We start from the raw sequence: 23506 nt of genomic DNA on the forward strand, positions 1-23506 counted from the left end.
CACGCAGGCTGTCATTTTGCGCGCTTATCGAGCAGCGTTTTGCTTTCCAGCAACTTTTAATTAAAGATTAAAGTTTCTTATCAGTCGTTAACTGCAATTCATGAACGAACTCTCATATAAACATTTATTATACATCTGTTCGAAATCAAATAAATATATGTACATATATAAACTTATGTTTGCATTTGAAAGCTTACTTTCATCTATATGAAAAAAGGGCATACAAGTGTTTAACACAGATATGTGTGCAAACATGAATTGCTAGTGACCACCATATCTGCAAATGTATATACATGAAATTTGGAATGTTAACAATTGTTACATAGAATTTCTAAATACCTGCACATAAAACATAATCGCTTAAGAGTTACAACTAGGTTGGTTATTTGCATATATAAATATCAGCTTGCTACTTTTAGGTGATAGGGTAAATTAAAATGTTTAAAATTCGGTATAATAGGGCTAGTGGGAAGGTGGTCACAAGGTGGTTTAGAAGCAAGCGTAAAAGACCCTGTAAAGTATATACATATATATATGCTTGATCAGGATTTCTTGCCAAATCGTGCCCACACTTTTGAAATATTTTTTGCATTTTTGTTATCAGTCTTTTAAAATCAATCGACTTGCCAAAAAAGTTTTTCCGTCGCTCATTGTCACGCCCACACTTTAAAAAAGTGTTTCGAGTTTCTTTTCATGTTATTTTTCTGGTCAATTTCCATTGGTATATCGATAAAATGTAGCTGATAGACGGGAAACGGTACAATGGCGTGTTCTACATTTTTTAAGATTATTAGAAAATTAAATTTATATATATAAGCCATTGTAAGTTGGACACGTATCGCAAAGCGATACATTTTTATTTAATTATATTTAAATTTAATTATTCTTTATTTTATTTTCGTCTTATGTATTAGATGAAAATAATTGAGAGTAGGTAAAGGTACTAAGCTAGGGTCGAGTATGTCGAAGTCCGATTATAATGAGATAATATTAAGTACTCGGCTTTGGCCTGAGCACCCATCGCTGGTGATAAAGAATCATTGACATGCATGTCTCTCACAATGTGTCCTCATCTTTACTTGTGCCGCTGTATTTGTATATATTTACAAGACATACACTTAAATACTATGTGGCACAATTGTAGATGTGTGGGTTCTTGATTTGTTCGAGGTATTTAAAGTGAGTGTTTTCACGTAATCCGTCTTAATTCGTAGACAACGTTCATTGTATTCGAATCGGTTTAATCGCGGATGGTCTGTGTGTTTCCCAATCTAAGAAGTATATACGAAGTGAAATTGGACCAGTGTTGGTAAAGGTAAAAATACAAATTTTTACACATTTTGTAAAAATACATATAGTAAAATAAAAATGTGATACAAATTGTGGCATTGGCTATTCCCAGGCTATCCCTAAGGGGCCCAGCGTAATGGCTAGGATGAAATATAATATCGCTCTGATTGGAGTCCTAGCGTCTGTGCTTTTAACAATTGCTGTAAATGCTGGTAAGTGCTAATTGAATAATTTAAATTATAATTTATTGATATCGAATCGAATTTTTATTGAATAAAATAGATTTTATAAACTAAACAAAAAATAAATGAGCCAAGCTTTTAAAAACATAGCTAACGTCTTTTACAGGACTTGAAAAATTATGTATGATTTTCTCTGCTTTACAAAGTCCACTTTTTATATTATATTGACGGCGCCTTATTAATTAAATTGATTAAAATACAAAAACTCCAACTTTGCTCCAAAAAAGTGAAAATTTTTAGGATTCGGAATATACAAATAAAAATTCGAAGTTTTACAAATGCTGTTTTAGCCAGTTAAGCCGCAACGTCCAACCGGATTCTTTTTCAGTAAATTGTTAAAAACGACTAGATGAGAAGTTCTTTTGCCAATAGCTCCGTAGAAAAATTAATATAATTCATAAAAATCGTTTGAGTCCTATCAATCAAATCATTTATACGAAGATAAGAATAGAGGACATTGCACCTTTAAAACTTAAAAACATTGATAACGAACTATAGACCTTATAGATGGTTCAGGGAAATAAGCGGTAAAGGGGGAAACCCAAATTTTTAAAATTGGTTCTAGTGGGGTTACCGTGTATACATTTAATTTTCCGTCATGTTATACGAATATTTATTTGCCGAGTTGGGGATTACTTTTCCTTAATTCATTCTATACAAACATTTTCTTTTTAATTTTAGAAAACGATTGCAATCTAGGATGTCCGAAATGTAAGTAATACAAAAAAGTATGTATTTATATACTAAACAATTTTATATCATAGCTGACAATGGACTTTTGAAGTACATACCCGGCAACTACTATGACTATTCCTTCGACAGTATTTTAACTATTGGATCGAGTAGCGACGTTCTCAACGACTCAGATGATACAAGTCTTAAAGTATCCGGATCTGCAAAAATTTTTGCGAAAGGAAACTGTGGGTACACATTACAGTTAAGTTCCGTTAAGGTAACTAATACAAAAGAGTCTGTGGAGAAAAAGATATTGAATAGCATTCAGAAGCCAGTTCGGTTTACACTGGCAAGTGGAATTTTAGAGCCACAAATTTGCTCAGACTCCAGCGACTTGGACTACTCTTTGAATATTAAGCGTGCAGTTGTATCATTGCTCCAATCGGGAATAGAAGCGGAACATGAGGTTGACGTATTCGGCGTGTGCCCTACACATACATCAACATCGAAAGTGGGTAACGCGAATATAATTACGAAGGCGCGGAACTTAAACAGCTGTTCGCATCGCGAGCAGATAAACAGTGGCTTGGTATCCGGCAGAGTAAACGAACGAGCTGGCATTACGTCTAGTCTGCTGTTGCAGGCAAACTATATTAAGGAGTCCAGGATTGTAAACCACCTAATTGAAAATGTTCAGCTGACAGAAACATACAAGTTTATTGGAAATAGTAAAGGAAACTCTGATATCAGTGCAAAAGTAGTCACAATATTAAAACTGAAAAATCCAAGCGGTACCAAGGCCAACTCACCAGGAACTGGTTCTACTGTCAGAAGCTTAATATTTCAGAGACCAGAAACCTATACCTCCAAAAATATTAACGCCCTTAAAACGACTCTATCTGATCTTGTAGATTCAACCGACGACTATGTGAAAAAGAAAACTGCAAAAAAGTTTGTTGAGTTTATTAGGTTGCTACGCCAATCTGATAGTGAGACTTTATTAGAACTGGCTGCGTTTCCACATCCAAACAAAGTCTTAGCCCGCAAGGTATATTTGGATGGATTATTTCGTGCCAGTACAGCAGAGTCAGCTAGAGTTATATTAAAACAGCTTTCTAAATTTGATGACAAGGAGAAATTACTTGCAATACTGTCCTTAAACTTAGTCAAAAGTGTTGACAAAGAGACCCTCAATCAAGCGGCTTCTCAGCTCTTACCTAACGCGCCTAAAGAACTATATATAGCTGTGGGTAGTTTAGTTGCTAAATATTGTTTAAAAAATTATTGTCAAGGACCGGAAATTGATGCCATATCTAAAAAGTTTTCTGATGGTCTTAAACACTGTAAGCCAAATACTAAACGGGAAGAAGAGCGCATTGTGTACATTTTAAAGGGACTTGGAAATGCAAAGAGTTTAAGTGGCAATACGGTTGCTGCACTAAGTGAGTGCGCTTCCACAGGACGCTCCAACCGCATACGTGTCGCAGCCTTGCACGCTTTTTCCACAGTTAAATGCGAAGAAACCTTGCAATCTAAATCCTTGGAACTTCTTAAGAATCGTAACGAAGATTCAGAGTTACGCATTGAAGCTTATTTGTCCGCGATTTCATGCCCTAACGCAGAGGTTGCTAATCAAATTTCGGAAATAGTTAATTCCGAAACTGTTAACCAGGTTGGAGGATTTATTTCATCTAATTTAAAAGCTATCCGAGACTCTACAGACGTCAGCCGCGAGCAGCAAAAATACCATTTGGCTAACATTAGGGTTACAAAAACATTTCCCGTTGACTACAGACGATACAGTTTTAATAATGAAGTTTCCTATAAACTTGAGTCCCTCGGCGTTGGCGCCAGCACTGATTACCAATTAATATATTCGCAACATGGATTCTTGCCACGATCATCTCGTATCAATGTAACAACTGAAATTTTTGGCACGAACTACAATGTATTTGAGGCAAGCGTCCGACAAGAAAATGTTGAAGACGTCCTGGAATACTATTTAGGGCCGAAAGGATTAGTAAACAAAGATTTTGACGAAATTGTTAAACTCATTGAAGTTGGCAATAATGGTGTTGCTGCTGGTGGCCGAGCCCGACGATCAATTGTTGACGACGTTTCTAAAATTTCGAAAAAGTATAAAATGTATGGAGTCAAAAATGTGCAAGATCTCAATTTAGATGTGTCATTAAAACTGTTTGGTTCGGAATTGGCATTTTTGAGCCTAGGCGACAACATACCAAGTTCTCTAGATGACATTATAAACTACTTCTCAACTTCTTTCGAAAAAGCAAAACAGGAACTATCTTCGTTTGAAAAGCAATTTTCCAGTCACCACTTATTCCTTGATACTGACCTAGCCTATCCCACTAGTATTGGAGTACCTTTGGAGCTTGTAGCTCAAGGTTTTGCAGCTACCAAAGTTGATCTTGCGGTCAGTCTTGATATTAATGCAATTTTAGAACAAAACTGGCAAAAGGCTAAGTATAGACTAAAGTTTGTTCCGAGTGTCGATATTAATGCTCACCTTCAGATAGGCTTTAATGCACAAGTACTATCCACTGGGGTCCGCGTGGTTTCGTCAGCCCATTCCGCCACCGGTAGCGATATTACTGTAGCTGTTATTAGCGATGGAGAGGGCTTTAACGTTGACCTTGAGCTACCACGCGAAAAACTTGAGCTTATTAATTTTAGTGTTGACACAGAACTATATGTAGCCGAACAAGACAAACAAAAGGCAATTGCCCTAAAGGGTACAAAAAAAAATAAGAATTCTCAACCTAGTGAGATATGCTTTAATCAATTGGAACTTGTTGGATTAAATATTTGCATTAAGAGTTCCACAAGCTTAAGTGAATTTCAAGCTGGAAACGGCAAAGTTGCAGAGAGAGGACTTTCTGTTTCGGATAAATTTCATTTATCTAGACCATTTAATTTTGCCGTTTACTTAACGACTGAACGAAAATTTACATTCAAAGGAATTCACACACAGGAAGCTTTCTCCCAAAAGTGGAAATTAGATTATTCCACTCCTGGATCCAAAGTTTCTCACGATACAGCTGTTGTATATGAGCTCGGAAATAAGCCTAAGATATTTAGTAGATTATCCTTTGATAACTCTTTATGCCACTTTGCAGTGGAAGCTGGAATAAACAACGACAAGAATGAATTGGTCGTATATGGTCAATACGAACAAGACAAAGAAATCAAAAAAAGTAAAATTGGTTTTAGCAAAAACGGAAATGAATATAAACCATTAATTGAAATCCAAGACAATAATGGAATTTCAAATAACATAAATGGTTACCACGCTGACGGAAAAATAGTTGTACAAAAAAACAGTAATAATATTGAAAGGTATCATTTTGAAAACTTCCAAGTGTCAAATGCTAATAACGCCCACGTAGCAGTAAACGGGTGGTCGGATGTTGGGTCAAATTCATTAACCTCTGAGCTTCGAATTTCTTCAGATCACCAGACCTTCTTAATAAAAGAAAATTTAAAATTGGAAAGTGGTCTGTATGAGGCTGGTTTCTTTATAAATGATGAACATTCTCCCGAAAATATTTACGGAAGTTCAATACATTTAGCAATAACTGACCAGTCGTATGCCCTTAAAACTAACGGGAAAGCAGCTGCATGGTCCATTGACAGTGATGGTAGTTTTAATTTCCAAAAACATGGCGATTCCAACTCTCCTCGCGCAGGCAAACTTGTGGAAAATGTAGAAATTCAGTATAAAAAAAAGCAGGTCGGAGGAATAAAAATTATGTCAAATTTTGATGTAAATAAATTGGATCTCGATGTGGAAATTTCACGTGAGCAAAAAATTGGCTCCATAATCGTTAAATACGAAAGTAATCAGCGACACACACAGGATTATTCCCTGGAGGCAAGTGCAAAGATTAACAAGCAGTCTATAGATGTTATATCTAAGTGTGATTTTAACGGAAACGTCTATGTTGTCGATAACTCTATAGTAACTAGTTGGGGAACATTACTATCAGCAAAAGGAGAAATTGGACAACGTTACTCGGCCCAAGACATTAATATTAATATTCAAGGCAATGTTCAAATTAGCGGTAAGGACAAAGCTACTCAATGGATACTTAAAGTAATCGGCACACCTGACAAAACCAACAGCGACTTCAGGATTAGCCGAGACACTGCAGAGCTCATTAAACTAACCAGCGAGACTCAACATCCGCAAGATAAAATATCCTTTGCTAAACTTAATCTAATTGTCAAAAATCAATTAACTGCCAAAGGAGAGTTTCGTGTAGCCAAAAATGGCAAGGGTGACTTTACAGCCAGTTTTGACACTCTGAAGACTGAACCGAAGCACAAACTAGAAATAGAATCTAAATTCCACATACAGTCTCCGAAGTACGATATCGATGCTTCCCTTACTCTTGATGGAAAAAAGAAATTGCACTTGAGGTCTGAAAACACTATAGAAAAGTTAAAATTCTCCACTAAAAACATTGGTGAGGCAAACGACAAAATAGTTGCTTTCGAGGCTAATGGAAGTTTAAAAGGCGAATTGCGAGGAAATGGGGAAATACAAGGTACCTTTATATTTAACGCTCCCGATGGTCGAGTCATCGACGGCAGTATCAATCGTAAGTTTTCCACAAATGCAAAAAGTGGTTTATCTCAAGGCAATATTGACGCTCAGCTTAGTGATACACCTTTTGGCAGTAATAAAAAACGCTCAATTGCACTAAAGGGAAAGCTTGATCGGCTCAACACAAAAACGAAAGAATTTTCTGCGAACACTAATTTAGTCTACACGGCATTTAATGGAGATAAGTCGGAGATAAGCTATCAAATTAAGCAGCAACCAAACGGCGATGCTAAGAACATAGATTTTAGCATTAAGGGCTATGGAAATCCACTGCCCCAACCTTTTGAGATCGCTGTTGCCTTAGGAGATTACAGTGCCCAGCATGCCGTGATTAGTATCACAAGTAAGTACGGTGAGATTTTTTCTGTAAGTGCAAATGGAAACTACAACAATAATCAAGCACTTGAATATGGGCTTCAGGCTAATATTGAAATTCCGAAATCCAACTTGAAGTCCTTAGAAATAAAGAGCCATGGAAAGGTCCTAAAATCTTTAATCGGAAATGAAAACGCTGCATACAATGCTGAATTCTTCCTGGATTCTAAAACCAGTATAGGGCAATATGCTCGTGTCAATACAGTATGGAACGGGACGGCAAATGATGGGACCTATGATTTTGAAGCTCAAACTAACAATATGGAGTCTCCATTGAGTTTCAATGGTAAATATCATCGGAAACAAACAGGTAATATAAAAGATGGTGACCTTACCGGTAAACAAACGTATGTACTTAACGCACAGTACGGAGCACAATACGTAAAAATGGATGCTTCATTAGGTTATGGAGCCGAGAAAGTAGACATAGCATATGGTATAGATTCCAGCTTTGATTCTGTAAAAGACATCAAAGTTAATATTCACACTCTTAAACCTTTGGATGATTCGACATATGTAGTCACTGCACAATTCAAACAGACTGACAAGTCATACGGATTAGACACAACATTTTATCATTCGGCCCACAAAAAAGGTGTTGATATTCGTTTAGATCTGTTGAAAGAAAAGCCTATTATCATAACGAGCATTGCTGAACTCTTAGGAGACCGAAAAGGAAAGGTAATCTTTGAAATTCTTAATTTGGCTGATTTGGACATTAAAATAAATAGTGAAGCTTCATACGTCAGTACTGATGAGTTTTATATAATTGTCAACTGGAGCTCGAAGAAATTAAAGCTCGATGGTTACGAACTTGAAGCACGAGCTCAAAATAAGAACATTAAAATTCAACTCAAGAATGTAGATGGCATAATTTTCTCAGGTACAGCCACTTATGCTCTTAAAAAAGAACTAAACAAAACTATTATCGATGGACAAGGCAAAGTGCAGTATCAAGGAAAGGCGCACAATGGCAATTTTAAGCTGACCCGGCAACACTTTGATTTTGGTACTGATAGGGAAGTTGGTTTCTCTTACACTTTTATGGGTAATTTGGGATCGAAAAACGGATTAGGCACTTTAAAAATCACAAACAAGGAATTTAACACCAAGTTTTCCGTTTGTGAAGAAAAGAGACAGTGTACAAATATAATAGTACAATCAATTGTGAGCATTGATGAACAAAAACTGGACGCTGTGGAACATACCACACTTATTATTGTTGACCTGAGAGATTTTGGATATCCATACGAGTTTGAATTAAAGTCTCAGAATACACACCAAGGTCTTAATTATCAGTACCATTTAGATAGCTTCATTATAACAGGAAATAATTTCAAGTATCAATTTACAGCCAACGTTCAGCCCACGTCGTCCACAATTAAATTAGCACTCCCGAAACGTCAAATTTTGTTTGAAACTACTCAGAAAATACCGGCAGATGGAAGCCTTTTTGGCCGCTACGAGCAAACAGCTTCATTCTTTATTGACAAGTTGCAAAGGCCTGACGACGTTGCTCGCTTTTCTGCCATTGTAGATGTAACGGGCACAGAACGCGTTGCATTCAGCGCTAACGGGAAACTTAAATTTGAACATCCAACTATTCGTCCATTAAGTATTTCTGGAAAATTGAATGGAGACGTGAATCAACAGATCGCAAGCGCTGAAGTAATATTTGATATTTTCCGACTGCCGGAACAAAAAGTGGTTGGAAACAGTGAATTGCGCAACTCCCGTTCTCAAAATGGTTTCAATATTGCATATATTACAACTGTTAAGTCTGCTGGTCTTCAGATTCAGTACCAAATTAATAGTAACGCTGCAGTGGATATTGAAGCCCATGAGTATAACATTGGCTTGGAATTAAATAACGGCGAAATCGATGTTAAGGCGATTTCGTTTTTGAATAAGGAAAAATTTGAAATCTCTTTAACTGAATCAAATAAACATATCATTTATATAGTCGGAGACATTTCTAAGCAAAACCGTTATGCAAAGCTTAATACAAAGGTCCAAATTCTTGATAGAAATCCAATTGAAATTATATCGGAGGTTCAACCTAATTCTGCAAAGATTATACTGAAGCGTCAAGATTTCATCGATGGCAATGCAGAACTTAAACTGGGCAAGGAATTTAAAGTAGATGTTAATGGAAGTGGGAAACAATTATTTAATGGCCGAGTGGCATTAGATGCAACTAACTTTTTACAAACAAATTACTTTATAAATGAAGACAACCTAAATGGTTTCTGGGTAAGATATATTAAGTTAAATTCGTTGCTATTTATGATATATATATTTTTTACAGCATATTGTTGAATCGGAAATAAATAAAGATACTGAATATATTTCCGAAAATATCAAGAAACGCTTAGAAAAATCTCGTCAAGTTACGGATAAAATTGTTAAATTGGCTAAAGAAGCTGGACCAGATTTTTCCAAACTGAAGGGGAAATTGCTCGATTATAAAAACGATATTGTTCAAGAGCTTAAGGCTGATCAATCAATTGCACCGATTATTGATGGCATGTGAGTAAATGATTCAATATAACATTTTCGTTAAAATAGATGCATTCCCTTTTTTAGACGCACCCTATTTGCAAAAATAGCCGGTATTCTTGATGACATAAACACGGCGATATCAGAAATATTGGGAAAGGCTCAGAAATCCATCGTTGATATATATGATAAATTGCAAGCCCTTTGGAAGGATTCCCTTCTTAAGGCCTGGGAAGAATTCGTTATAACTATACAGAAACTAATAAGTACGCTCCAAGCAGAGATTATCAGGGTTTGTACAAAGACATTTAAAGATATTCTCTCTGCGCTTGAGAAATATGGACCAGCTCTGAAAAACTATGGAAAAGCTATTGCTGAAATTGTAAAACCTATAAACGACGCTGCTCAGGAACTCATTAAAATTGTGGTTAATGCCGCTGAAGGTGTAGCCCATGAATTCAAGCAATATGTCGCAAGCTTTCCGTCATTTGAAAGTATTCGTAATGAGTTTAATGACAAAGTTAAAGTTTTGAAACTTCTTGAAAAGGCAACAGAGTTAACAAATAGTCTATTTGATCAGATAAACATTTTACCACAGACTCCAGAGACTTCCGAGTTTCTACAAAAACTCCACGATTACTTAATCGCTAAACTAAAGCAAGAACATATTGATGATGAAAAATACATCGAAGAACTTGGTAAGCTTTTAATAAAGGCCGTTCGTTCCATTTGGGTCTCGATTAGAAGCACTTATCCAGGGTCATCGGATCATGTAATTGATTTTCAATCTTGGATTGGTTCTCTAACGCATTCTTTTGACTCATTGGCTGTTCTTCCAAGCATACTTTCATTCCGTTCCAGTATCTTAAACTATATATTAAATGAGAATTGGGATGTCGTATTCAACAAAAAAATGTTATACTCATGGATATTCTTTAACGACTTCGAACTACGAGGCCATGTCGTCGATGGGAAGCATTTATTCACTTTCGACGGCCTGAATTTCGCGTATCCTGGTAACTGCAAATATATTCTCGCCCAGGACAGTGTTGACAATAACTTTACAATAATTGGCCAGCTTACAAATGGAAAACTTAAGAGCATTATGCTTATAGATCGGGAGGGTAGCTATTTCGAAGTAGCCGACAACCTTGCCCTAAAGCTGAATGGAAACCTAGTTGAATACCCACAACACTTGTCTGGTCTTCACGCGTGGCGCCGATTTTACACTATTCACTTATATTCTGAGTACGGAGTAGGCATAGTATGTACTTCAGACCTGAAGGTTTGCCACATCAACGTAAACGGATTTTACACAAGCAAAACCAGAGGGCTTCTCGGCAACGGCAACGCAGAACCATATGATGACTTCTTGCGAATCGATGGTACCGTAACCGAAAATTCGGCCGCCCTAGGCAACGACTATGGAGTAGGAAAATGCACAGCAATTGAATTTGACAATGACCAGTTTAAAAGCTCCAAAAGAGACGAAGTGTGTAGTGAACTGTTCGGTATTGAATCGACTCTGGCTTTCAATTTCATTAACTTGGATTCGAGACCTTACCGCAAGGCATGTGATATTGCACTTGCAAAGGTAGCTGAAAAGGAAAAGGAAGCCACTGCGTGCACGTTTGCTTTAGCTTACGGTTCGGCAGTAAAGCAGATTAATAAGTGGGTGCTATTACCACCGCGTTGCATAAAGTGCGCAGGACCTGCTGGACAGCACGACTTTGGAGATGAGTTTACTGTTAAGTTACCAAACAACAAGGTTGACGTTGTATTTGTCGTTGATATCAATGTAACACCCGTAGTGCTGTCTAATTTAATAGCGCCGGCCATCAATGATATTCGTGAATCATTAAGAAGCCGTGGGTTTTCAGATGTACAAGTCGGAGTGATTGTTTTTGAGGAATCCAAACGATATCCCGCTCTACTCACAAGTGATGGTGGCAAAATTAACTACAAGGGAAACGTTGCTGATGTTAAGCTGGCTGGAATAAAGAGCTTCTGTGACAATTGTGTGGAGCAAATTATAACTGAAAAACGAATTTTAGATATTTACAATTCTTTAAAAGAAATATTAAAGGGAATTGCACCCCAAGCGGATGAAAAGGCGTTCCAATTGGCTTTAGATTATCCCTTCCGCGCTGGAGCGGCAAAAAGCATTATCGGTGTGCGAAGTGATTCTTTAGAATATAAAAATTGGGTAAGCCAAGTTTTTCTAGCTTAGAAATATTAAAAAAAAAACATTTTTTTATTTTTAGTGGAAATTTGTTCGAACTCAGTTAACTGGGTCCATCACTAGGTTTGATGGTGCGCTTCTTCATCTTATTGCACCAGTAAAGGGGCTCTCATTAGAAGGAGTGTTAAGCGAAAAACTAATTGGTACGAAGTTGTATTTATACTTATAAGTTCATAATAACCTTCTTGTATTTTAGGCTTCAACTCTCGATTGGTGGCTACTGTAGATGGGAAAGATAGCAAAAAACGAACGAAACTGCAGTTCGATAATGACATGGGCATTGACTTTGTCCTTAATAACGGTGGCTGGGTGTTTGCTACACAAAACTTTGAAAAGTTAAAAGCTTCAGACCAAAAGAAAATGTTGAATCAGATTACAGCATCGCTGGCAGATACTCTCTTTAAGACTGAAATCGTCAGTGACTGTCGCTGTCTTCCGATTCATGGATTGCACGGACAACATAAGTGCGTCATTAAGTCATCAACATTTGTTGCGACCAAAAAGCCAAAATCTGTCTAAACATGTCTTATCGAATTCCTTTGTGAGGAAAAATCTCTTTCTTAAAACTAAGTAAAACGAAAAATTAATAAAAACTTAATATCACGAAACTTTTTTATTGAAGAAAAGGTATCGGAAAGTTATAAAAAATGACACTTGAAAAATCGAACAAACTTTATCAAACAAACTATCTTTATCGAACAAACAAATTATCTCTGCAAAAAGTTGCCTTGTTAGGACTTACTTGAACTTATATGCTCATCATCAGTCTAGCGTTTAGAGTTTTTAATATCTCTTAGGGATGGACATGGCTGGACCAACTCGTTTAACGATCCTAGAACATACAGTTGCTTACGCGATATTTCATGATCCTAAAAAACTATTTAACCATAAATAGCGAGGGACCTAGCTCTTAAAATTTTCCCGCTAGGCTAGCGGATTGATGTTCTGCTTGATATGCTAAATAAAGTAAGTGTGGTTCCCATGAATTTAATCAATGATTTCATACAGAACAACTGGCAAACACACAAAGGGATAAGCATATTATGCGAGCATCGCATTACATTACATTTTTAAGTAACCGGAGAACATAAATTGATTTCATTTCATTTAGTAATACTTATATTAATACTTTATTAAACTGTAATATGAAATAATTATTACATGTCTGTGATATAAGCTTTTCAAGTTAGTAAAATTAATGTTTTGGCAGTAACAAAAGGAGCGGCGCTTTGCACATATTATACGCAGTTCAAACATTTCGTTGTATGCTTATGTTACATTGAACATATTTAATAAAGTAATTACTAAAAATATCGAATTTTATTAGTACAAAGATTAGATTTAGTGTGATTTGAAATATTCTTAAAATTTAAAAATATTTCATTTACGTAATTTAGGCACTTGCTCAATTTGGATTTGTTCGTAAATATATAAATATTGTCATCAGCATAGCTAAGTATAAAATAAAATTGAGTCTACTTTATGTATATTATTGTACTTTTAACTAAAAACTTAAAGACTTCGTTTAGAGGTTGGCGCTCAGTTAGGACACTTATGTATGTCTATTTCTACCGGACGGAAACGATAAAATTGTAAGACAAGCTGTAAAAGAAATTTTGTTTTAGAATTAGGTAAAATAAAATTGTGGTATTACTTACGCTAAGGGCAACCACACTCATCAACAACCATTTTTGGCAAGTCTCGCTTAATAATACCATCATCACCATAATATATTAAGGACATACTAGAAAATTTTATTGGGGCGCAACACGGTCGCATTCCATTAAGAAGTCCCATTTTCCGATACTCCTCTATAAAATGAGCATGAAATGTTTGGAAAGTGTCTGGCGTCCTAAAAGTGCCCGTGCAATCGCCTCGGCAATAGTTTGCGAAATATCCTCTGGGTGCAATAATCCAGTCATCCCAACCCAGTGCTTTGAAAGAAACATAAAATGATTCTTTACAGCACTGTCCATTTAAAGCTCCGCCACAATCTACGGCGCGTCGCCTGACACGCCTTGTTCTGGATGATTCTGTATGAAGTACGAGAAATGGTCGATTGGGATTCGTACTCAAGTAGTCGGACGAGTTCCCTCCCAGTTTCGAAGTTTGAAAAAGGTGCAAAGAGTAACGACCACCGCATCCAGTACAATCAATCAACAGTCGCAGTTTTTCGTGACTGGTATGGCCGTACCATTCACGGATTGTATCGGTTAAATCGAATTTTTGCCATCCTAAATTTTTCGTGTCAACTTCAAAAGAAGCTCGGAAGATAATAGCCTTGTCTATTCCCTAAAAATAAAATTCTTTAAAAATTAGTTAAGAAACAATATTTTTAATATTACCTTCTCCGTAATATTGATTGAAGTTGATAACTGAAATACCCATATTTTTATTCTGTGATGTTGTTTATTTGCTCCCCATTTTCTTTTAGTGTTTAGTAAATGTTTTTCTGGCAAACTTTTTGCTCGTTCAATCCAAAAACTATGTGGCTTGTCTATCCTTATGTGAATCTGAGCGCTTCGTATGGATAATTTTTGGCTGGGAACACGGCGGTTTTGGGCCGAAAACTCAAGTATTCGGTATTGTCGATATTGGGTTCCTTGAATTATGTATTATGCCATTGAATTAGAAGATGATACGCAAAGTACACACAATTACAAAGTATACACAATTACATATAAAAGATTTTATTGTTTTTTTGTTTTAAAGGATAATTGATTTGAAAACAGATATTATTTAAGGTTTACAATGTTTGTACATTTAATTAAAAATAAAAGCTTTGTATAAAAAATGTACTCTTAGGCGTTAGTATAGGTAGGTATGTATATAGGTTAGGTATATTGGTATATTGGCATATTGGTAGAAATTAAAAAAACCTCAACCACTTCAACTTTACTCTTTCGAGTAATGTTTCCAATTTTTCTCATTTTTCTTTTCGATATGCTAAAAAATTTTGGTCTAAAAGCCGCAAATTTTTTTTACCCTTTACTCGTAAAATAAAAGGGTGTTAACAAAGACACTAGAATAACTAGAAGAATAAATTATTCTAATGTCTTTAGTGTTAAAACGTTTACGATTATATACTGCATTTAAATATATTCGTATTTGTCCGTATCAGGACCTATAAAATCTATAAAGTTTAGACAAAAAATTAAAATTCCAGAGAAGAAGTCACTCTCACAATCTACCACGCTTACACTTTTAAGAATACGTTTAGATTTTTATTCATTATATAATTTGTCTTGCCAATTTCTATCGGTAGCCATAAATTTTTATGCTACGCACACATACATCCACTTACCAACCAAAATTGTCATGCCCACACCTTTGAAAAATGGCTTATATATATATTATTATTATATTAGTATTATTATTGGTATTATTATTATTATTATTATTATTATTATTATTATTATTATTGTTATTATTATTATTATTTTTTTATTATTTTATTATTATTATTATTATTATTATTATTATTATTATTATTATTATTATTATTATTAATATTATTATTATTATTATTATTCTTATTATTATTCTTATTATTATTCTTATTATTATTATTATTATTATTATTATTATTATTATTATTATTATTATTATTATTATTATTATTCTTATTATTATTCTTATTATTATTCTTATTATTATTATTATTATTATTATTATTATTATTATTATTATTATTATTATTATTATATTATTATTATTATTATTATTATTATTATTATTATTATTATTATTATTATTATTATTATTATTATTATTATTATTATTATTATTATTATTATTATTATTATTATTATTATTATTATTCTTATTCTTATTCTTATTATTATTATTCTTATTCTTATTATTATTATTATTATTATTATTATTATTATTATTATTATTATTATTATTTTCATAAGTCTTGCTAATTTATATCGTTATTTCGATGTGTCAAAAAAAAAAATTGGTTACGCCCACAAACCGGTTAAAAGTGTCACACCCAATAATTTTAAAAAAGGTTTCCTATTTTATTTTTATTATTTGCCTTGCCAATTTCTACTGATTTTTTTTTTGGTCTCGCTCATTCTTTTTTATTTTTAAATTGTTAGTTTTACCCGTTACTCGTAGAGTAAAAGGGTATAATAGATTCGTTGAAAAGTATGTAAAATGCAGAAAGAAGCGTTACCGACCATATAATATACATATTCTTGATCAGAATCAATAGCCGAGTCGGTCTGGCCATATCCCTCTGTCCGTATGAACGTCTCGACATCAGGAATTATAAAAGCTAGAAGGTTGAGATTAAGCATTCAGATTCTAGGGACATAGACTCAGCGCGCGTTGGTTAAGCCATGTTGTCACGCGCACTCTAACGCTCAAAATCCGCCCAAAACTCCCACGCCCACACTTTTGAAAAAGTTTTGATGTTTTTTCATATTTTTATTAGTCTTTTAAATTTCTATCGATTTGCCAAAAAACTGTTTGCCACGTCCAATAAAACGCAATAAAAATGACCAAAACTGCCACGCCCACACTTTTGAAAATTGTTTAGATTTTTCTTCGTTTTATTGTTTGTCTTGCTAATTTTTACCGGTATACCAAAACACTGTGCCACGCACCTCCTCCACACTATTAAACAATTTTTAAATTTTTTCTCATGTTTTTTCCCCCTGATATCTATCGTTATCCCAGAAAAATTATGAAAATTCGCGTTCGCATACTCACTAGTTTGAAACGGGTATAAAATAAAATGTATATTTATTTATAGTAACGGGATAGTCGGGGAACTGGACTTCTCCTTTTTTTAATTTTTTTTTAATATGCCCTCGACGATAACGTTCAATCTTGTACTGAATATCTTGTACTGAATAAAAATCTACTCACCCTCTTCAGCAAATGTAATTATTTCCTGAGTATTTCCAAAGAAGTCTTCATGATCAATATTCTCCTGATCATGAGCAAAAGATTCGTGATGTCCCTTCTTATTTTCATCTTCTATGCTGTGTATCGCTGGCTGATATCCAATGCTAGAGCGCCCTGCATGGTACCGGTTTTTATAATGAGTTTGAACACTGTAATCGTTAAAATATTCATAAGCATTGGGCCTGATCTCACCATTTATGCCAGAATGGGTTTTATTATCAATACTATGATTTATATCTATAAGATATGTAGATTTTTTTAAGGCATTCTCATTCATTTGTTTGCCGTTGAAGCCATTAACTTTTCTGACCGCTCCGCTTTTAAGCTTCTTGGTATGGTGGCTTTTTAGTTCTGTAGGCATAGATGAAATTCGAGAGTTAATTTTTAATTGACGGTTGTCTGTCCATCCATTTAGGAATGAGTTTTTTTTATCGATTCGTTCTATATAATGCCTTCGCTCTAAAGAACGATTTCTCAATACTTGCGCATATACATTATCTTTACTTATATTGAAAGTGAAATCGAACGGGGATCGATATCTATGATGACTGGGATCCCGTTCGCTGCTCTGATCGGTCCTTCCACCTCGGCCATTGAACAAATGTGATCCGGGCGAAGCTAACGGCCACAGCTTGATAGTCTTCTGATCTAAATTCTTACCATTGCTCCCAAATGCATTGTTTGGTATCATTCGTCCACCATCGGCGCGATATATTGTTTCCCAAATAAATTGCTTTGGTAAAGGATTAGATACATTCGGCTTGTGGCTAAGACCAAGCTTTGTCAAAATTTGCCGTTTTATTGACTCCAAACGAACTTCATCGCTCGGTGCAATGTTGTTATGTGGTTGATTAGTTTTTTTGTTGAAATTATTGTTGGAATGGTATTTGTTGTAGATGTTGTAGTCTGTGTGTGGATTATCTGTGTAAATGTGATAATTGTAAAGTGTTATGTAAAATTTGTTATATAAATTGATTTTTTGTTGTTGTATGATGTGTTTTTATGTTTTTAGAAAAATTAAATTACCCGACATTCTATCGTTTTTTAAAATATCTTTTTGTCTTGCTAGCATTATTATTTTAAGTAAAATGTAAGATTTGAATTTATTTTTAAATGGCTCGCAAAAATCTCGGAATGGAATAAAATCACTAATAAAATCTATTTATAGTTTTTTAAATCCAGCGCCTATGACATCTACTGTTTTTTTTTTTTTGAATACCGAGTTTGACAAGTATTGTACATATTTACATCATAGGACCTTCGTTTTTACCTTACGAACAATATATAGTTTTTTATGACAATAAAATTAGACGAGATTGCAATACCTTTCAAGACTCGTGTTGTTTTGATTCAAAAATATGTACGAAATTAATCGTGTAGCAATGGAATTTTTTCAATCCTTAAGATAAACAAATTCCAATATTAAGATTCAAACTCAGCAAGACTATGAAAATTTGTTCTAGATATTTGGTATATTTTGATATTTACCCTTTTAAGGGGATGAATATCTCAGAAGTACTGCGGAGTGGTCCATGTATTAAATATTATTTACATTAATAGTGGTACAACATTTGTCAATATTATAAATATTATTAAACATCTAATATATACATTAAAATGATTTTATTTTACTTAAAAATAACACAAAAATCTTAAAATTTAAATTTATTTTACAAAACTATTTATTTACAGAAATGTTTTCTGGCGCTTAAGTCACCCCAACTCACATTTTTTTTAGTCTCAATAAGAATATTAAAAGACTATATGCAGTATCTACAAAATTTTTCTGAAAACTGACCTTTATCGGTGTATATGTTGGGCTTTCCGCTTTCATGGCACAAGGTGCAGCCCTTGTGACTCTCCAAATTCGTAGCATAATAATTACTACTGCTGATCCCATTGCAATTTATAAGCTTGACTTCAAACCAGACGAGTCCAATTAGAAGCCAAATAAGATTGGCTCTATTGCGTTTAATCTTTGAACAGTTACGCATTGAACCATGAATCGCTGGCCAAGGTGCTTCAATTTCCCTCAAAGGGTACACCAGTAGGCTTCTCTCTGACTGACTAAATAGTTTACGTCCGTGTACTAAGGCATAATTAGTTCCGTAATTTGTCTCCAAAGACTGGCATTTGCCATCGCTAAAACTAAGTCTTTGCTCAAAGCCGCTCATATTACTTTGCATTACATGATGAAGTCTCTTAGTATATCTGTGCCTGCGTCGTCTGCGATTGCGGCGGCGTCTCCTTCGCTGTCGTTTTCGATTACGACTTCTACAAAGCACTCTATATAGATTGTTGGACTTTACCTGTTGGTCGTTATTTATATCATACGATGTATACCCATAAAGCAACTTTAGCTTTGTTTCCGAATTGCTGCTGGGAGTTTCATTAGGTGTGGTAGGAACCGAGACGTGCACTGTCCTACTGCTGGCTTGGCTTCTATCTGCAACTCCAGACTGGCCAGGCACGGAAAAAATGTCTAGGAGAATGCAGCTTGTCAGGAGGGTCGCTACGGCAGTAACCCACCGAGCCAGCACTAAAATAACCGCCACAAACCTTGATACTCTAAGGACTTCGAGATCAGAAACTTTTTTACGCATTGCAGCGGATTGTGGAAACGACTTCCGGGAGCCAAGGCTGTTGCAGCAGTTTAAGTTAAAGCAGCAACAGCACTTTACAACCACAACGCAGCATCCCTGGCGACAGCAGATGCATTGACAATTAAAGAAGCATCTGCTGCCTTTGAATGACGCCTCCGATTGCGAATGATTAGAATCGAAGGCAAATCGCATCTTTGATATTTGGCAAGAGTGTAGTACAGGCAGTGTCCCTTAAAAACGTGGTACAAGTATTGTCAATTTTATTTTCTTGGTAAACATTTTTTGAATCATTGCAAATCTTTTTCCTTGAATCTGTCGTTCATTTCGTCTGCCTGTTCAAAAAAACAAATTTTCGATTGGATAAGTGATAAGTTAACTGGCAATTAATATGGAGACTTCACAAGAGAGGACGATAGAAATTGACAAATAAATTAAAAACAACAGAGAAAGCTATAGTCGACTTCCCCGATGCGATTTCATCATTTTTTAGGGATATCTAGATGTAGATATTAATATTGGGCAAATTTTTGTGGGTGTAAGAAGCGGCGTGGCCAGTGTGTTTTTGATATACAAAACATATACATTTTGCAAAAGTGTGGGCGTGGTAGATTTTGGCAGTTTATAGAGTGGGCGTGGCAAAAAGTTTTTTGGCAAATCAATAGAAATTTACATGACTAATAAAACTATGACCAAATTTCGCAAGCGTGGCAGTTTTGGGCGTTAGAGTTGGCGTGGCAATGTGGGTCAACAAACTTGCGCTCCGTCTATGTCTCTGGAATCTGTTTGATCGGGACAGATCGACTCGGCTATTGATCCTGATGAAGAATATATATACATACTTTGTATGCTCGGAAATGCTTCCTTATTCATGGCACTTACTATTTAACGTATATAGTACACCCTTTCACTCTACGAGTAACGAGTAATAAAAATCTTATTTTCAAAATATATATAATATATATATATTATATATTCTCAGAATACTTGCCTACTTGATAATTAAAACTAATTGTATTTATTTTTCGATTGAACCAGTTTGCGTAAAAACGGACGGACGGGCCCGGCTCTAATTGCTAGCTATGCATATGTACATTTATTCCTGATGTGGTCGTAATTGTCTCCTTTACTGCGTTAATTGACTTAAATCAATATACCCCTTTAACATATTTAAATTAGTCTAAGCCAGCTTTTGAGCTTCGGATGGCACAGTTAGTACTACGCCTGAAGGGCCTCATACCAAGGACCCACAGAAGCGGACAGGCAGCCCCTCATCCATCCCATCTTAAGAACTCAAGGCGACACACAGACTGTGTCCAGACGAAACGACCGACGCCTGAATGATAACTTACAAGCGTGGCAGCGGATAGGGGTGAAGAGGAATTAAAAGCATGCGTTTCACAAAAAACTTAGAACATATGTAGAAGAGTGTTATTTATCTAGGCTTATAATCAGTGTATGTTACACTATGTATCACCTTTTTGTTTTTAGAAACAATAAATTTTAGACTTAGTAAATATTTGTATTTCTTCAGGAGAAATATTAGAAAACACTATCACATTTTCACGATTTATAAATGTATTATGCTTTTTCTTTCAGCAAGGAAACAATATTTTGTATCTCCGTCGGTTGCTAAATGACATTGCATACTTTGTGAAACTAAGATGACACTTAAAGCTTTTTAAAAGCTTTCTTGAAACGAACAACATTTCAGCGTTGCCATCTATCCCAACAGAAATATACATATGTTGCCATTCAAACTAGGAAAAATATCGATGCTATCGATATTTGCTTCCTTTCACGATTAAAAAACCGGCAGATTCAAATGGATGGATTTCAATAACCTAAACCATTTTTAAATCGTAATCGTAACTCATGAATAAAAATGTTGATAAGGGTAGATGGTATCGTTTACCCTTAATTCTAAATTAGTAGTCGATATTGCTGTGACAGATTTATCTGTAAAACTTTACATCCAATTAAATTAAATATTTATATTATTTTGATACTGAAAGGTTAATTTTTGTTTTTTTTTAACTACCTTCAAAGGGATATGGATTAATGAGTGTTTAATAAAATTAATTAATTAATCAAATAAAGTAAGAATGATTGATATTCTGGAAAATTTGACACTTATTCGCAGCAAGAGAGAATAACAAGAGAGAATGCTGTAGTTGAGTTCCCCGACTATATTTGATAGTTACTCAGCTAGTGTGAATGCGAACGCGAAATTTAATCATTTTTTTGGAATATCGATAAATATTAGGGGACATAAAATGAGAAAAAATGTAAATCGATAAAAATTTACAAGACTAATAAAAGTATGATAAAAATATCAAAACATTTTTCAAAAGTGTGGGAGTGGCAGTTTTGCGCGGTTTGTGGGTGATAGAGTGGGGGTGGCAACATGGGTCAACAAACTTGCGCTGGTTCTATGTCACTAGAAATTGTATGCTGATCTCAACCTTTTAGTTTGTATAGTTCCTGAGATTTTGAGTTCCTTCGGACAGAAGGACAGTCGGACAGATGGTCGGACGGACACACGGACAGGCGGTCAAGGACAGTTCTATTCGGCTTGTTATTACAAGAAAGAAATATTACAGAGAAAGAAATATTTTTCTTTCTCTATTATTTGTATACAAAAAAGTGTAAGCCATACTCTCTGAAGAATATGTAACAGACAGAACAAAGAGGATGTATACCTAACATTAGACATAACAAATAAATATTTTAACGCTTGAAACAAGCAAGAGCCTCGTAGGAGTTACTAGAATCTGGACGGATACGGGTTGAAAAACTTCATCCATGCTGTTATCTAAAAACGTGTTGAACTTTATGAAAGCTAAATTAACGACATTTTTTTAATTGAAGAGTATATAAACTATAGTTATATCATGTTATTCTGCTTTTATGTGCTATCGACTTGCTGCTAAAGCATAGTAAAGCTTGTACTTATGTATGTGTTCCCGATCAGAAATATTAGCCCCTTCTGTCTGTATGTACTAACTTTCGGCTCCCGAAAAACTCCGGAGATCATTATATGTATTATTCCGGGAAAGGGTATAGCAACAAAGTTAGTAGTATAAATATATAGCACAAAACATAATATATACAGCAGTGGCATTTTCAGTACCTAGAGTTAGCAGCCAAAAACAACCAAAAGAAACGGCGGAAAAGCAGTCTCGGTTGGCTTGCAGACCGTGAAAAGCCACGAGCCACGATTGAAATACCGAATTTCATACCAAAAACATATGAATTCCGATTGTTTATATCAAAAGCTATCAGGCAAATTCTACACAAATTTGTATACACCCTCATACACACACACACCTGCATACAAATACTTACCCGCCGTTTAGTATGCGGAATAACCAAAGAGCCTTCTAAAGGAGAAGCAAATTAAAAAAATTTTAAAAATATTTTTTAGAGAGTTTAAATTGGTCAGAATTATTCATGTAAACACATACACATATATAATAATATGATAATGTAATAATAATATTTAGGATCATTGAACTTTTGCGAGGGACTTAATACCAGTTCTGGTACTAATGCACACATTAACCACATAGTATATAAGCATGAAGGAAAATTAACAGAGACACGATCGGAGGGTAGGTTTTTTCCGGTTTGGTCTAACAGGTGTTTCACAAATAAAGCGCGGGCAACCGTCAAGAAATTTCCTTCGATCGCATAAGAATTCAAGGGATGACGGTAAATGAACACCTGAATATTCTGTTGTGTACACTACATAATTTTGTAACATATTACATACTCGTAGAGTAAATACCCTTTTAGATTTGTTGAGAAGTATGTAAAAGGTAGAAGAAAGCGTTTCCGACAATATAGTGTATATATATATTCTTGATCAGGATCAATAGCCGAGTCGATCTGACCCTGTCCGTTTGTTGCCGGCAAAAATGTCATGCCCACACTTTTGAAATTTTTAAAATATTTTTTCATATATTTTTCAGTCGTGTAAATTTCTATCGATTTCCACTCTCACTCTAAGGCCCAAAATGAGTCCTAAACTGCC

The 23506-nt window shown here is 34.9% G+C and overlaps 2 protein-coding genes across 4 annotated transcripts; one reads left to right on the forward strand and one right to left on the reverse strand.

Annotated features, from left to right (window-relative positions):
- The first annotated feature begins 1411 nt into the window (after window positions 1-1411).
- Window positions 1412-12558, forward strand: LOC117146318 (apolipophorins). The gene is made up of 7 exons (XM_033312377.1): window positions 1412-1502; window positions 2214-2243; window positions 2297-9462; window positions 9518-9738; window positions 9796-11914; window positions 11973-12093; window positions 12147-12558. Exons 1-7 carry the CDS (start codon window positions 1427-1429, stop codon window positions 12467-12469), a joined length of 10056 nt encoding a protein of 3351 aa, XP_033168268.1. The 5' UTR covers window positions 1412-1426; the 3' UTR covers window positions 12470-12558.
- A 478-nt stretch (window positions 12559-13036) lies between these two features.
- On the reverse strand, window positions 13037-21116 carry LOC117146319 (inhibin beta chain). Of its 3 annotated transcripts, none has more exons than XM_033312380.1 (7): window positions 20948-21116; window positions 18669-19805; window positions 17531-17791; window positions 16832-17221; window positions 14296-14552; window positions 13609-14242; window positions 13037-13552 (listed from the first exon to the last, which is right to left on the reverse strand). In XM_033312380.1, exons 2-6 carry the CDS (start codon window positions 19663-19665, stop codon window positions 13610-13612), a joined length of 2538 nt encoding a protein of 845 aa, XP_033168271.1. In that variant the 5' UTR covers window positions 19666-19805; window positions 20948-21116; the 3' UTR covers window positions 13037-13552; window position 13609. The 3 variants fall into 3 exon arrangements, with proteins under 3 accessions (XP_033168271.1, XP_033168270.1, XP_033168269.1); XM_033312379.1 differs by having other exon boundaries at window positions 16832-16984; window positions 17063-17791; XM_033312378.1 differs by having other exon boundaries at window positions 16832-17791.
- Between the last annotated feature and the right edge of the window lie 2390 nt (window positions 21117-23506).

The sequence above is a fragment of the Drosophila mauritiana genome, chromosome 4 (genome assembly GCF_004382145.1).
Source record: "Drosophila mauritiana strain mau12 chromosome 4, ASM438214v1, whole genome shotgun sequence".
In the NCBI taxonomy this organism is placed as follows: Eukaryota; Metazoa; Arthropoda; class Insecta; order Diptera; family Drosophilidae; genus Drosophila; species Drosophila mauritiana.

Excerpts from the sequence above, each read along its gene's own strand:
- LOC117146318 (XM_033312377.1), top strand. The coding sequence starts at position 1,427 with ATGGCTAGGATGAAATATAATATCGCTCTGATTGGAGTCCTAGCGTCT. Across the intron at positions 2,244-2,296 it reads CAATCTAGGATGTCCGAAAT|CTGACAATGGACTTTTGAAG; the intron begins GTAAGTAATACA and ends TTTATATCATAG. Across the intron at positions 9,463-9,517 it reads ACAACCTAAATGGTTTCTGG|CATATTGTTGAATCGGAAAT; the intron begins GTAAGATATATT and ends TATTTTTTACAG.
- LOC117146319 (XM_033312378.1), bottom strand. The coding sequence starts at position 19,665 with ATGCGATTTGCCTTCGATTCTAATCATTCGCAATCGGAGGCGTCATTC. Across the intron at positions 14,553-16,831 it reads AATTACATTTGCTGAAGAGG|GAACCCAATATCGACAATAC; the intron begins GTGAGTAGATTT and ends ACATAATTCAAG. Across the intron at positions 14,243-14,295 it reads CAATCAATATTACGGAGAAG|GGAATAGACAAGGCTATTAT; the intron begins GTAATATTAAAA and ends TTTTATTTTTAG.